The following is a 16,384-nucleotide window of genomic DNA, read 5'->3' on the forward strand; positions in this document are numbered from 1 at the left end:
GTACCTGCATATCAGCCAATGGACAAATGCTTGAAAGCAGAAGCATCCATCTCCCCAGCTATTTCTTCATCACCTCAGACTTGTCCGGTCTGTTTTAAGCAGTCTTCACTCATCCATGCTCTCAGACTATGCTAAGGCTGTCTTCTGGTACATAGCCAAGCGTTAACTTTTTCAGGAACAGATTTTACTGCATTCCATCTTGCTACACTATCACTTTCCCATTAGGATCCCTGCCATAATGTGGGGCATATAGTCAATTCTGCATGGTCTAAAACAATAATAAAAATAATGGAAACATCTGTACAATGCTTGAAACCAGTGGCTCATACTTTCTGGAGTGAGAACAAGACAAAAAATGCTGACAGCATTGACAGTAGTTTCCCATTCATTTTTCAGTATTGACCACCTGTTGCTAAGGGAACAGAATGTAAAATCCAGGTAATACCTGGCCATGTTGCTATACCAGGATTTTATATTTTTTATATTTTATTTTTGTGGGTGTATTAGATTTGGCAGTGCTTTGTAGCAGGAGAAACAGATGTAAAGAAATCATAAAGAAACCAAAGTCTTAGGACACAGTCCTGTTTTACTATGTATTATAAGAAATAAATGAGTAAAAATGGTAACAACGTTGTTCCCCCCTACCTCTAATGACATCAAAGTTTAAAACAAAACAAGCTGAGGCTTTCTCTGTTACCAGTTTGTTTATTAATGTAAAATATTTCTCCTTGTGTCAGATAACTTTCCCCAGATGGCCCATCAGAAACGGTTCATTGAACGGAAGTACAGACAGGAGTTGAAAGAATTGAGGTGGGAAAGAGAGCATCAAGAGAGAGAGCCAGAGGAGACTGAAGAAGCAAGGAAATAAAAGGAGGGCACAGAAGCAGTGGCATATTTACTTACTTAATAACTCTGACTGTGGCCTATGGAGACCTAACCTAGTTTCTTGCAGATGATGAATGAAGAGTGCCTGTTGATATCAAAAAGAAAATTGTAATCTCTTCTTTAAAAGCGTGTGCAAATATAGTATTTCTTTAGTTTGGTTTTAAGTTTGGCTTTTAAATAAGATTTGGATTTAAATACTTTTAATTTTTATGAAAAGTTGTTGATTATTTTTATTATTTTTACTGTCTTGTATGAAGTAATAAAGTATTCATTTCAAAAGCTAATAGGAGGAAAAGCTCTTTAACAATTGTCTCCTGTGTCTAAGTGCTGTGTTGTCAGTGACCAGCAAAGTTACTGCATGAGCTCTGCTGTGGAGGAGGAAGGTGTTATGAGAAACTGATTCAGCTGAGCACTTAAGCATGTACCTAACTTAAGTTTTGCAGCTAAATTTACTACTTCTTGAATTTGCTAAACCAGAGTTATAAAGTTCGGGCCCTTTTTTACAGAAAATGGTACAGTAATTTAAAGGAGATACTCAGTTTTGCTTTGAACAGTGGATGCCGTATCTGAAATGTGACACAGATGTGTGTGGAAGATTGAGGAGTTTTGTTTTTAAATCACTGTTACAAGACTTGAAGAAAAAGGTACTTATGAAGCAAGAGAATGGCAGTTTCTTTTTGCAGAGAATGTACATGTAGTTTACATTAACAAGTTCAGTTTCTTTCTCAACTTCTTGTTCTATCAGGCTGGTGTCTAATGGATTTCTTCCACAAGAAGATACCAGTGTGGCCATTACTGTGAAGTGGTGTGTTAGAAACTCTATGTGGGTGCTGCTCCGGAGAGGTTAATTGAGAACAGTTTTTGTCAAAACAAGGGCAGTTTGTCCCCAAAGTATAGTTCAAATGTTGTGTGCAGTTTCAAGTCACCCAGTTTCCTTGATTTTTTTTGATGTCTGTGGCTTGTATTAGAAGGATGTTTCTTCTGAACAGCACCAGAAATGGAAAATCCACTGTCTGTTGGTATTTTTTCCCACTGGTTACCAACACTGTTTGTTCTTTTAATTTTGCTGCTTCAAGGCATTTGTTCCCATTAAGCTGGGTTCTCAGTACAGTCCCGTGGTAGGTAATTGTGTAGTCATTTTTTGTCTTTCTTTTCTGATAAGCAGAACAGATTGAACCCTTATTCTCCTTAGCTGCACATTTTCTTCCTTAAAGGAGAAAAGATCCTTTTTGGCCAGTCATTTTTGCATTTTCTGATGTACCATGGTTGTCTGTATTAAAATACAGGGCAGATTTGTGAACATGGATTTGTGCACAAGTCTGGCCCAAGGAATTCATGCAGATTCATGGAAGAAAACTTTTGCCCAATGGCCACACTACCCTGAGCAGCTGCTTCAGCGATTGTCTGAAGCACCTCTCTGTAGGTGTGTGATGGACATCAAGGAAAGCACTTTATTGCAGGTGCCAAAGTAGACACAAATGAAGCTGAAACATTCAGGCTACCCAAATGTCTTCCCAAAGTTTCACTTCTGACCTAATCAGTATGTGTATTTTCAGAAGCATACTTTTCTACACTTGCAATGTGAGATGCACTTAAATACGGGGTTTTTTTTACACTTGAGCCCACAACACTACCTCACTTCTTCCAACTTCTATGATTTGCCTTTTCTTAATGGATTGATGCTTTAAATCCATTTTGGAGGATGAGAGAAAAGAAAAAGACAAACACATTCTGTAATTTAGAGAGTGATACTAAACCATTAGAACATAAAGGAGGGAATAAAAACAAGGTAAAGGCAGGGAGCTGCTCTCTGCTGAATGCTGCTGCCATTTGACTTTTGAGAAGTCATTGTAGCTTCTTATAGCTTCAGTCTGTAAATAAAAAGCTGAAATGCTTCTCAAGAGTAGGAAGCTTGAAAAGCACCAGCAACTCCCCTGTCCACAAGTCTTTTGTATTTCAAATTCTTTTGTATAGTTGCCCATCTGCTTCTAACAGTATGATGAAATGGTTCAGTGGTGGAGGGTTAAGTGTAACTGTGTAAACCATTATTTTATTTTTCCCTCTTAACTGTGACCAGTTTCATATGTTTAGAATATGAATAGAATAGAATAGAAAATGACTTCATTTTCAGGTGTATGATTGCTTAGCAAATTTCTCTCAGCATATCTGACATCACCAAAGTACCCCAGTGGAACTGTTAGCTCATAGTTTAACATTACTTTCATTATTCCTATATACAATTTCACTTCTCAGCTGTAAGAAGACTGCAATCTTATTCATAAATATTTTCATAAAAACTAGATTGAATTTATCAGATAGGCTGTTTCGGGGGAGGAACCCAGATCTGTTCTTTTTTTTTCTTCTTTGACCCAGAAATTGCTTGGGAAATACCAAACTTTTAAAACAATTTCTGCATTCCAGTTACTGCAGTTAATGAATTTTAGGCTTTTTACAAGAAAATGTAGATGATAACTGTGTTTTCAAAAGTGGGCTATTTTCCCTTTTTTGACTGTGTAAGTGTGGGCTAGGAAGATTGCCTGAAGCAATTTTGTTTTCCTTGTCTTGACAACAAAAAACAAAAGGTAAAAAATACTCTGCTTCCTTTGTTCAAACCACAGTGTCTTTCTGTGTACGGGCTGTCTAAAAGCAGTGGCTGTGAATATTCCTGTTAATTTCAGGAGTTGTGGGGAATGTGAAATGTGAGCACAGTCCTTTAGAACAGACACCAAGGAGGGGAAGCCTCTCTAAGTTGCCTTTGGTAAAAATTATCATTGCACTCATGCTGATCAGTGGAACAGCTGGAGCTTATAACCAGGCAGCTTGTGCTGCTCTTTAGTAAGTGTGCGGGGGTCTCTGGTTTACTGATAAAGTCAGTCCTTTTTTGCTTCAAAGCCTGATCTGTTCTCTGATCCAGAGGTTCTCTTGGAAGATCCATTGACTTGAATTGGGTACAAGTAGATGAATGGACAACAGGGCTGAGATCTGCGTGAATCCAGCAGATCCTATGAATATTTTAATGTGACTGTGTACAGAGCATTGAATAGAATTGTAGCTGATTTGATTGGGGATTTTAGTTGAATTTACATAAAACTGATGATGTGATTTGTAGACCCTAAGTTTGCTTTGTAAGGTTTCAGTTTCTGGAGGATTATTTAACAGCAGTACTAAGAGAACCTTGGTCTCTAAGATTGTTGTAAACATCGTTGCTAATAAAGTTTCCCAGAAAACACTTCAGGCGTAGTTGTTACTTGCTAAAACAATTTGAAAAGATCAAAAGGCAAATCCTGATCACCTGTCTCCCTACTTCAAAGCCTCTGATTATACAGGCTACATATTTAAATGAAATAAGTGGTTCACTTGTAAGAAGTTTCTTTTTGGTGGAAGTTTGTAAAGCCCTGTAAGAGCTCAGGGAGTTGCTCATCTGCATCATTTACCACTGTGCATTGTCTTTGATGAGGATGGTATTGCAACAGCAATTTCTGTGACCCGTACATCCACCTTGCTTCTCCCCCTTCCTACCCACTCCCCACATAACATATTCACATTCTTTCTGGGGCCCTAGGATTAAATCAGCTACATGCTCCAGCCGTACATATTTCTCTATCCATCAGGGAGCACGTTTACCTTAAGAGGCCCCTTTCTTCACCTGCCTGCTACAGATAACAAAGGGAGCACCAGCTTGCGCCCAGAGTCTCACTAACTAAGTGTATTTCCCTTTGCCTAAATCCTCACTTCATTCCTCAAAAGGATTTCAAAGCCTTTCATGAATAAGGGTATAAGTGATTCTCCTGTGACTTACAATACAATCATACCTGAATGTGTCAGTTGTGTCATTTTGTTGCTCTTCACAGCACCTTTGTGGAGGAACTATTTATCCTGGTACTAAGAGATGAAAAGGATGAAATTGGGAGTCCAGGGCTCAGGATCTCTGTGGGAGGGCAATGATGCCTCATCCAGTGGATGCCTTAGTCTATGGCTTAAGTATCATCCTTGAAAGCCTGCTACAGTTCCTTACCATGCCTGAGAGGGTCTTCAAGGGAGAAAAAAGAACTTGGCTGTGCAGGCTTGGCACTGACACCCTTTCGCCTTTTCCTGTGGAGACTTGGAAGACAATGACCAAGAAGACTGGGGACTCTACTATAAAAAGCCAGAGCCCAAACTGTGTGTTGCCCTCTTTAGAAAAAGTAAATAAATAAATAAAACCTTCCACTTAGAGCAGACATTCCAAAAGTAATCCATTAGCAAAGGACAGGCTCTTGAGCTGACAAATTGTGAACTTTCACTGGTGGCAGAAGCAGCTCATACATCAGTGGTCCAGAAGTGATGCAGCAGTGATGGGTAAGTGTTTGTCACTGGAGGCAGCTTGTTACTTATTTAAAGATGGGGATGGTGGTCAGGGGAACCCACGGGACCCCACTGATGCAAGCTCAGCCAACATCTCTAAAAAAAAAAGTTACTTCTTTCTAAAAAAAATAAAGTTACTTCCCTGCAGGTTTCATCCTGTCATTACTTCAGTCATTTCCTCTGTCAGAACAGTTCTGACATGGTGACCAGTTTTTGCTGCCAACTAGAATTACAGATCAAATATTGCAGCTCTGTTTCCAGAGGGACACTTGAACTGGCAAACAAAAAGCAGCCATTTCTCAATCCAGCAGCATTTGAAAATGCTAATACTATTCTATATCCAATTATCAATTTCTTTTTTATATAAAAAATGATTAAAATTCTGTAAGATAAGAATTTTTAATGACCTTGTTGAACAAGTCATCCAAAATTGCTACTCCTTAACCTTTTGTTGTGATGAAAAACATTGTCAAATATATAACTGTCTTTAAACCTTATCATTAAGGAAAAATAGGTATCACACCATCTGAAGGAAAACATCTTTTTTTCCTTATCCCTGATGTTTAAAATTTCTGTCATTCAGTGCTGCTATCTTCTTCCTTCTTCCAAAAACCAAACCAAACATTTTAAATGTGTGTTCCACCTGTCAGGATGTGTCAGATTTTACAACCAATATCCCATCTCTGTTGGTGTCTGTACATTAACAATCAAAATCAATCTGTATGTTACTGCTTTCTGGTTTTTGAACCAGGGCTTGACCAGACATCCAAAATAGTGTGACACTACCAACCTCATAAGCCCTCAAAACCTTCAGACAACTCAATGGCTTTACCCCAAAACAGATTTTCCATTCCTTTTGCTCCCATTACTTTTATTTTGATTATTATTATTTTTCAATGTTTTTTCATTGTTTATTTGTTCTTAATGTGATCTGCAACACTACTGTCTTCTATTTCAAGGTTCCCTGATCTTTGCTTCTGCTTAGCAGATATGACATCAATTCCCTGCTCACTGTGAGACTAGAAAATAAATGACCTTGAACTCTTTGCTCTTGCAAGTCATACCTCAACACTTACATCAGAAATCAAGTGCCCACAGCAAGAACAAAAACCTCGCTGCACATCCGTGGAAATAAAGTACTGAATCTTTCCAGTACAATTTCAGGGGATTCTGTCAGACGTTTTAAGAGAGGCTGTGAATTCTTGAGGCATGCAGTGATGTACTTTTTGCAGCTTATGTTGTGAATTTATGCAGTTGGATTAAGTTTGGCATCTATTTCAGCTGGCAGCTTATAAATGGACGTTTATACATGTAAGTGAGGAGAGAGAGGTAAGAAAAGGCAGAGCAGATGCCTAAAACACTAGAAAAAGGCTTATATCAGCACTGACTGCTGAGAAGCAGATTGATTTGGATTGAAAAATGTTAACTACTTTCAAATACAGACTGAAAAATACGAGGTTTCAGTGTAACATAAATACAATTCTGTGCCGTGTGCTTGGGATAATGATGGCTTAAAAAATGCATTCAGAGTTGAGTTTTATGCAAAGCTAGAAAATAAATCTTATTGGTAAGATATGGGAAATCTATTAAAAGTGAGACAATAAAACTTTTAATATCCTAGAGGTACAGAGGTGGGAAGTAATCTAGTAAAGCTGTAATAGTTTTCTAGATTTTAATTAGGAACATAGTTGAATATGTGGGTGTTTGGTGTAAATGCAGTTGTGTATGTATATATTTATTTACTTAATGGAACATTGAAGTTTTTGCTCATTGCAACATGATACCTTTTTACCAAGGAAAGAAAAAAGATTCTCTGCGTTCATTTTTTAACAGGTATTTAGATATTGGTTTTATTGAAGTAGTGTCCAGAGATCTTCACTACGACTGGGGCTTTTCATGCCAGCCGCTATGAACACAAAATGACAGGCAGCTCCTGACCCAGAAAGAAATGGAAAGGAAGCAACAACTTACTCAAAGTCACCAAACAGGTCAAGGGTAGAAATGAGAACAAAACCTGAATCTGTCAAGTCCTAGCTGAGATTTGTCCTCTTCATACTTCATAGCTACTTATTTACACCATTTAGCTGTGGATGTTGTAGCTGGTTTGTTTCTGCATTAATATGGGTATTTTAAATTTCATGCACAGCAGCCTAGAATGGGGCTTTACCTAATCTCTTTCATACTGAAAGCTTATAAAAGTAATTTTAAAAAGTGAAAGAAAATTCAAGCAGCTGGTCCTGCATGGTGGGAGCTTCTCTCCACAGCCATCAGGTTCACAGTTGCTGCTGAGCTCCTGCTGTGGCAGCTCAAGCTCATAGCTCCAAGGCCACTGCTCAGCACCTCGGGACAGTGTGTGACAGGCATCACTCGGGTAGGAACCAGCAGCGTTGTCACCTTGCCTTGGAGCTGAGGTTTGGCCCTGCTATGCACACGCAGGAGAAAGCAGATCTCCCTGCTGGATTCACAGCCAGCTGTTACTGCCTGTAGTTTTGTAAAGTCTGTATCCTCCCCAGATCCATTAGAGGTTAGTATGACTCTAAGCACAGGATATATTCCAGCATGGTGACAGAAGGAAATAAGCATGCAAACAGCTGTGCTCTCATCTGTGAAAAGTACTTGGCTTCAAAGTGCCTAAGATACTTCCTTGGTTCCTTGAAAAGGAATTGTTTGAGAGCTTTTGGGGCTGCGGATAGGTAGAGGGGGCCATGGATAAACATCACAAAAAGAGAGGAGCATCCTCTCTTCTTGGTCTTGTGCTGCCACGTGTGCTGGTTGCTGCAGGAGGATTGGTGGCTGCTGGTCCAGGGCAGTAACGGAAGGTGGAAGTGCAGGCTGGAGCACGATCCTCACTGGGAGTGTTGTGTGCCAGTACCAGGGCTGGTGGGAATATATCCTGTGCCTTTTCAGCTGGTGAGAAAGCAGACAGAGGAATGAGCACAGAGTTTAGCCCAGCCTTGACTGGCAGAAACCAGTGAGATGGTCGTGAGAGCTGGAAGTAGAAACAGGTTCTTTACTATGCAAGCTGTTGTTAACCCCTGACCAAAACACTACTTCCTGCAAGGCAGTGAGGAGTAAGGCTAGAGGTCCAGAGGACAGTACATCAGAAGAAGAGCCCAGTTCCATCAGCTGGTGCTTCCATACTGTTTGGTAATGGCCTATCTCATGGATTCCCATGTTTTGAGGGGATTTTTGCCTGGTCCCATGCATGCATGCATTGTACAGGCAGGCATATGTGTGCACACATGTGTAGGGAGTGAAACACATGAGTGTGTGTGTGTGTGGGTTTGTGTTTGTACAAAGAAGTTTGAGACTGTGCAAGTGTGGAAATGAAGGAGGCCCAGAGAGACAGCTGCATGACTCCTTTGCCTCCCAGGCAGATCTGTCATTTCTGGCTCTAGGATTGGTTTGTTTATTCTGTTTAATGATGCTGACCTTTGTGTTGGATAAGTTGGCCTGTTGCAAGGCTAGGATTTGTGGCCTTTTGGGACTTTAGTTGTTTGGAAGACTGAGGATTTTTTAACTACATCAGGTCCAAAGAGAATGAATTCTGATGACCCAGCTGCCCTTATAACTCATTTGCCCTTTACCTTTTGACAGAAAAAGTGACTTCAGACTTAGTCATATGTTAGAGACTGTCTAAATTTGAAGAATATTCTTGTAATAAATGATGTCCTATGGCAAAGAAAAATTTAAAGTTCTTTTGAAAGTTCCTATTTTTACAATGTATTGCATATGCTTTCTTGGGGAAAACTAATCTTGAATTTGCCATGTGAGTTTTAGAAAGGACTTACTTGGAAAAGTAGGAAAAAAAAATTGGATACATTGCAGGGAGTATTGCCTCAAAATTCATTGTCTTCCTTGAGAGATCTTATGCCTTTATATGTTACTTTATTGGTCTCTGTATGAACAACCAGTTTCTTAAGAAATGGTCCCCAAATCTTTCTTGATTTTGGGCCCCCCAATCCGATTCCAGAATCTCTTTTAGCTAAACAAATCCCTCAGGATTAGCACAGAAGTGTTTGCACCTGAGATGTTTTACAGCACATCAACCAACAGCTTCATCTCTTTTCCAGTCCCTAGAATTTTAGTGGCTACTGTTCTGCAATCCTTATGTCTAAGATTAATTTTAAAACACGACTGTCGGTCTCTGTTGAGCTGAGGACGTCAGCTGGAAGTGGGAAATCATGTTGTTTTCACTTGCTGTCCATGGCAGGGGCTTTGCAAGCTCTGCTGGCAGCTACAACTTCACTGTCGGCAGCAGGAGGGCCATGCAGGTCACAGCCCAGAGACCCACAGGCTGCCCAGGTGGCCCCGGAGCTCAGTTGACTGTCACATAAATACAAGAGCCAAAAATTCTGACCTGTTTACTTCCCCCCAGCTCCATTGGTCCTGCTGGGTGGAAAGCAGGGAAGGGGGAACAGAGAGATTTTAGTACTTTTCATGGTAAGTTAAGCAGCACTCTTTCTGACTTCTCACAGGAAAGGGATCTGATGAGTAAGAAAGTGCTGATTTCACATCGTTGTTTTTTGCAGTAGAGCTACGCTGTAAGTACCAAGCCTGAGAGGAACGAGAGCATAGTCAAATTAATGAAAAATAGGTTATGATGATAAATTATTCAAGTGGATAAAATTACTTTAGGTTTGGAAGACACTGAAACTTAAGGGCCAGATCCTTTTCTGGTGTAAAAGGATTCAGTTTCATCCCTTTCAGGGAAACAAAGGGAACTTACATCATTCAGTTCAGGATCTGACTATGACTGGCAGCATAAGCACTCATTTAAAACTCAGTGGCATATATTTCATCTACTTTGGGTGACAGCCATAAGGTGAATGTTTTAAATTCTGGCATGGCATAGCCTTTCTTTTGAGATCTGTGGTGTGATTTTAAAGGGGATGAGATAAAAGCTGTGCCTCTCCAAAGGCACATTTTCTCTGATGTTAAAGGAAACAATGTAAAAATATGCCCACTAAATAAATCATCAGGGACTTTCAGAATAGATCACATCCTTATGTCTTAAAACTTGTAATACAACTGAAGTTGTTCACTTGAACTCAGTTTCTTTTGTTCAGCAATTTTTCCCTACAAGGAGGCATGTGTAGAGAAGGCAAGCCTGGAGGAGACACCCCTTCAGAACAGGTTCCAGTGAACAGAGATAAAGAAGCTCCTCTTTTGACTTCTGGCATGGCACTATCAGAAGTTTAGTCCTCATTAATCCCACTCCCCACTTCCCAAGGAGGTGATAGTGGAGAACAGATGGAAGGCTGTTACTCTGCTAAAGGTGAATACCAGCAAGCCGTGAGTGCACCTGGCTCTGCAGAATGGCCTCTGGATTTTTAAGTGCCTTAGCCAACACAGGGGAGGAATTGTGCTCATTTGGCTTCTGCTGCTCTAGGATGACTTTTCAGTGACATTTTCCTTCAGCTTGCATGCACATATGCACACAGTTGTGGAGGGCACAACCAGCTTTTGCAGGCCATGTTTGGAGTTAGAACTTGCAGTCAGTTGCACCCGTAGAAAAAATAGAATACCCCAAAATCAAGAACTTCTAGTAAGTTCTTTTATTGTACTGAACTCTAAGGCTGAATCACATCCTACCAAGCAGCAGACACTGAAGTCATAGCCATGGCCCCCCTAGGCCCCTGCTGTGATTAGTGGAGGGAGAAAGCCATGTCTCCAGAGACTAGTTCATGTCTTAGGCAGGATGAATCACCCCCTCTTGTCTGAGAAGCAAGGGTGACACCTCTTTTATCTTTCTGAACAGTCTAATGTCCATAGTTACATGAGTTGAATCCAGGTTTTAAACATTTGTGGCACATAGCTATAAGACACAAGTGCTCACATTAAGCCAGCGTGGCATGGCCTCCTTAACACTTTGCATAGCCATTGCTGTGAGGAGAATGCTTCTTTATCCCCAAATGACTCTTTCAACCATCCCCTTGTGTGCAGATGTGAAGAGGAGTGACAGTTTCTCCAAAGTGAGAGTATTTTCAAATGTCAAGAAGCTTTATTTTTTAATGTGTTAAACCATATAAAATCCCCAGATAATATACCTCATAAATGAAATGAGACTAATTAGTAGGAAAGTAATAAGAGAGCATTTACAGGGGTTACATCCTGAGGTCCAGTCACAGCTATAGAAAATGTGGGAGAGGGGTAAAAACTGCAATCTGCTTTATTCCTCTAGCACTGGCATTCATAGTTGTTAATTAACCCCAGCAAGGGCAACCTTAGAATGGCAAAATGAGGAGAAAAATGTTAAGGGACTATGAACTTTGTCTTTCCTTTCTCTCCCCTTTGTCTCCTGTCAGTGTCCCTGGGCAGGCACAAGCTCCTCACTGCTGAGCCAACCTGCCCTTGCATCCATAGCAGGGCTATGTCTCTATCCTCCTATCTCTTTGTTACAAACTAGGAAACTTGGGTTCAAGCTTTTTCCGTGAAAAGAGCTACTGGAACACCACAAAGCTCTTTTGGCACAGGTCATCAAGGTTATGTAGCGGCCCAACTCCTTTTTTTAGATGAGAGTCTATTACCCATTTGAAAAGGCAGAAAGAAGCACTTCTTGACTTTTGGAATTGGAAGGGTAAGCCTGTTATGGCTTTTGAGCACTTGAGTACAAAGGTATGGAGAGTTGTGTGAGGGCTTAAAACAGACTGTGGAATTGGAATACCATCTGTGACAGCAGAAGTGGAAGCTGTTGTACTGACTGCACAGTAAAGGATCCAAATGGCAAATTTATGTTCTGGGTTTCTTAAGCTTGAATAGAAGTATAAGGTCTCTTTCTTAACTCATCTGAGTCAAGAGGGTCCTTCCCTTGACTTTAATGAGCATCTATATTGAGCTGAAAGTTGAACCTTGAAATGAAACCTTGGCATCCAGGTAACTGAGATTTTAAAAGCATGAATTTACAGTTTGTCAAAACATCAAGGAGATACTGCTGATGAAACAGCATCTATGCTACGTACTAAATCATAATGTACTTAGTGAAACACAGATGTCTCCCGAAGGAAAATGCCTATTGAAAACCAGACCCAGGTTGAACTAGGGTTCACAGCTTTTAACCATCACCTACACCTGAACAGCTACAGGCTCTCTTGGAACAAGGCAGAATTCTAAATGCTTGAGGCAAACACAGCTGAAGGAGTGTGCAGTCAAATCAGTGTCCACTGCAAAAGCAGCATCTGTGTCTATAGAATGATTAAAGGAACTGGATGGAAAGGGAACAAAATGATGAGGAGATGCTGTGGCTGAATTAAAACTGCTGAGAAGTCAAATAAGATAAAAAAATAAAGGACAGCACTGATGTCAGCTGTCACAAAAGAAAAAAAAAATTATGAACAAGCAGGTGCCGTGAGAGAACAGGCATGTTGCGAGCAACACAATTTAATCACTGTGCCAATCTGAAGTTTGCCAGGTCATTGTGGAGAAAAATCACCAACAGGGTGCCAGGGAACACTTTCTTCTTTGTTTTCTCTCAAAACTTAAATTGTTTAAATTTGTTTCCTCTCAACTTTAATGGATGTGTTCTCTTAATCTTTTTATTTTTAGTCCAGTCTTCTTGAATATGTGCATTGATTGCACCTCAGCTACCTTCAAAATTTTCACTAGCCTAATTACTCTTAGAGTTTTGCTCATGTTTAGCCTGAACTTTTTCGTTCTTTGCTTATGGCCATTACTTCTTTTTCTGTTTTCTTCTGAGACTTGGTGTAATTTCCTTCCTTCATTTACATTGTTACCTTGAAGATATTTACAGGGAATGTTTGTTTTCTTCCTGAGGTTTTCTTTTCCCCTGTGTTGATCCTTTCAGTTCCTTTCTTTTTCCTTCTCTCTCCCTAATTTGTATGCTCTCCACCTCTTATTACCAGTACAGCTAACATTTTGACTAATTTCTCATGTGATTTTTTTCTCATGTATTTAAGATTAATAGCTAAGTAGCAGAACTGACCTTAAAAATCTGTGAGGGACATTTCCATAAAAATACTGGATAGTATCTCTTTTTCACACTGCTTCATGGTTTTAATGTCCACAAGCAGCAAGCTTGTATTGCTAAGCCACAGTTACACACATGCACACAAATAAATATCTTTAGCCTTCATTTTTTTGCAAGTACAACTTTATATTCCCATTTCTTTAATACCTCCGTGGTGCATATTTTAAACTGCCCCGACCTGCACAGGTTCTGTATAACTCGTGTACATACGTGAGACCAGTGTGTGCATTTGAACAAGCAGAGTCTGTGCTCATCCAGGAAACACTGAAATGGCATTCAGTGGGCATGTCCTCCTCCTTTTTGGATGCCAATCCAGGTTTACAGCTGTGTATAAGTGTGTTGACCTGCATGTAGACATCTAACAGGATTTTCAGAAGTGTCTAGGCAGGCTGAGCCCCTCATTTCCTGATTTTACTGGTTTACCCCTGAATTCCTTCAGATGTTTGCTACCTATTCTGCATAAGCTTGCCTGGGCGGGAACTACCATTTTCTCCAGGCAGTACTGAGAAGAGCAGAGCCCTGCTGTAACCAACCAGACAGTGCCTAACAGTAGCAAAACAAAACCAGAGTGGTGCCCAGGGTATGTGCAGTGGGAATTAGCACGAAGTAGAAGGAGCCGAGGAAAAACACACCATGGAACTGGTTCATCTGATGATGAGGGAGTGAAGAAATGAAGATGAGATTTATCTTAGCACTTCAAGATGAGGCACTGTCTTTCTGTTCTTTGCAAATAGATCGATTAAAAATACCCCAAATAAAGGAAGGTGTTGGATGTATAAACAGTGCAAGAATGTACATTTCCTTAAAATCTCTGGCTGCACATTTGTGTATAAAAGTTACCTAATAAATGGAGAGATGCAACCTGAGAATGTGTCTGTGCAGGTAATATGGTGCCAAGGAATGGGAATCTCGAGTCTGTCAGAAAAAGAAATGTGTTTAACAAGCCACAAGCTCAAGAAGATACAGTTCCTTTGCCCTGAACCCCCTGCTGTCACTGGCTGCTGTCAACTGGAGGGTTTGATTTCAATGTTGTGAGAAACCTCAGGCAATCTCACACAGTGCAAGTGAGAAAATGACAGCCCTGTGATGATGCAGCCAGTTTTCCTGATCAGCGTGATTGTATGAGAGCGCTGTACTTAGTTATATCGATTTGTCTCTGAGAGCTCTTTCTGCCACATAAATCTCATTGAAAATCTTTAAAGATCTTGCCCCAGAAGGCCATTATGTTATTTTTCTCTGTAAAAAGAAGCAGAGCCAGGAATTCATTTCTCAAAGTTTTAACTAGATCACTCAATTTATGAGGAAGGTGTGAATTCATCTGTTTTACATTTTGAAACATCTAAAAACAGCACTGCACTTTATTATCAACCTTTACTTCTAAGCAGTACTACAAAGAGCTGTATTTATCTCCTCTCCCTTTCTTTCTTGGATAAAGAGGTCTGAATAAAGAAAATCACCTTTCTTTTAGATGGGGAATAGGAAGGAGCATTGTGCTTATTGTAGATCAAGCCTTAAGTACAATAGGCACCACATTGTAAAGATACTATTTGTACCACTTTAGTTAAAAAGCCTGGTAGTGCTTCCCTTATGGAAATTTTCTTTACAGTGGCTAATATTATTTTAAAAATAAATAACCACTTTGAATTAAGAATCAAGCATTTCAACTCAGCCAGAGCTAAGGAAGTTCAAAATACAGGTTCACATTAAGTCTCCATAGAATTATCAACATGTCTGAGTCATAAAGTGTGTCTTTACACCTGGCAGACTCATTTCTTCTAGCATATATAGAAGTAAACATGAGAAAACACAAGAAGTTTGACCTTTTTTAACTTGACAAAACCACTTTTTTCAAATAAGTGAATCTTGAGTTTGAATTATCCGTAACACAGAAACAACCTAAACACCTACATGTGTGTGAGTTTTAGGCTGTTCAGGTACAGAATAGATTGTATGACAGGACTATAAGGACTATTTAGTAATACTAAATATTTGGTACCATCAAATTTTTTTCCTCTTTAATAGCCTACTATATTATATTATTCCTTGGCTTGCTCTGTCACTCTGCACAGATGCAGTAATCTACGCACACCCTGTAACAGGACTGGGGACTTAATTTCCTTCTCCTCTTTTCTTCTAAATAAACTAACTCCAAGAACTTTTACAGCCAGGATGTGCCCAAGTGTCATTTATTCATTTAAACTGTGCAGCCTAGCGCAACTTAAATATAATTACTGTACATCAGAACAAAGCTAACTTCATAAAGCCATGACATGGCCAGCAACATCTGATTAGACAAGCATCCTCCTACAAGTGCAGAACCATTGGCAGCAAAGGAGGGTGCTGCTTTAATCCAGGACAATAACAGCAATTAATGCTGTGGTCACAAACTTGCTCCGTTGGAGGGGACAGCTACAGTGGTCATTTCTTTGAAATTGGCTTCATACAAAAGTACAGGTGTATCCCTCTGCAATAAATGACAAAATTATGTTCTGCTTAATTTTACTATTATTTCCTAAAGTACATTCACATTTGTGAGTTCTCTCCAAACCTTCTTGCTCTAGGTATTCTTATTCTGACATTATAGTAAATGACTTGAAGTTGCTACAGCAAACAGATGAGAAGTGTAATGCAGTAAAGCAGCAGGGTTTCTGAGGGCTGGAACCAGCAGTGCCCAACAGTACATTTGTTACACATATACCTTTAGTCACAAGTACAACTCTCATACCTGAAGCATATCAGCATATCTTCACAAGTGTGGAAGTGTTTTTTAAAGTGACAGTTCAGACTGATTAGAGCTTGAATCCATGTCCCAGACTTGAAGAAAACAGGGCATGAATCTTGCCCAGATTGATGCACATATCTCACTTTAAGCACCAGGACTAGTGCCTTTAGTTTCCCTGAACTGACAGACTAAATAATCATCATATACAAAGAAATTCAAAGTCAGTTTCTGAGCCTCCAGGCTATAGAAGCCAACACCATGTTTTTTGGAGCAGTCTTTAAATGCCTGAGCTCCCTTTGATCCCCCTTTCCCCTGATCCTGATGGTTCAGGTTTATGGGAGAGATGTAAATACGGCCACTAACATTTTATGACAGTCCAATTTATATTCCTGCCAGGCACAATGTTTCTCTAGCTGCCCCTCAACACTCCTTTACATTTCCTTCAG

The 16,384-nt window shown here is 39.9% G+C and overlaps 1 protein-coding gene across 3 annotated transcripts in view; it reads left to right on the top strand.

Moving 5' to 3' along the window:
* Nucleotides 1-4,115, top strand: part of DROSHA (drosha ribonuclease III) — a 74,881-nt gene extending 70,766 nt beyond the window's left edge. For all 3 annotated transcript variants that reach the window (XM_032117240.1, XM_032117250.1, XM_032117257.1), the window contains one exon: nt 738-4,115. In XM_032117240.1, the coding sequence (XP_031973131.1) occupies nt 738-868 (131 nt within the window). In that variant the 3' untranslated portion in view covers nt 869-4,115. The remainder of the gene's footprint in view (nt 1-737) is intronic.
* Nucleotides 4,116-16,384: the final 12,269 nt, after the last annotated feature.

The sequence above is a fragment of the Corvus moneduloides genome, chromosome 1 (assembly GCF_009650955.1).
Source record: "Corvus moneduloides isolate bCorMon1 chromosome 1, bCorMon1.pri, whole genome shotgun sequence".
Classification (NCBI taxonomy): domain Eukaryota; kingdom Metazoa; phylum Chordata; class Aves; order Passeriformes; family Corvidae; genus Corvus; species Corvus moneduloides.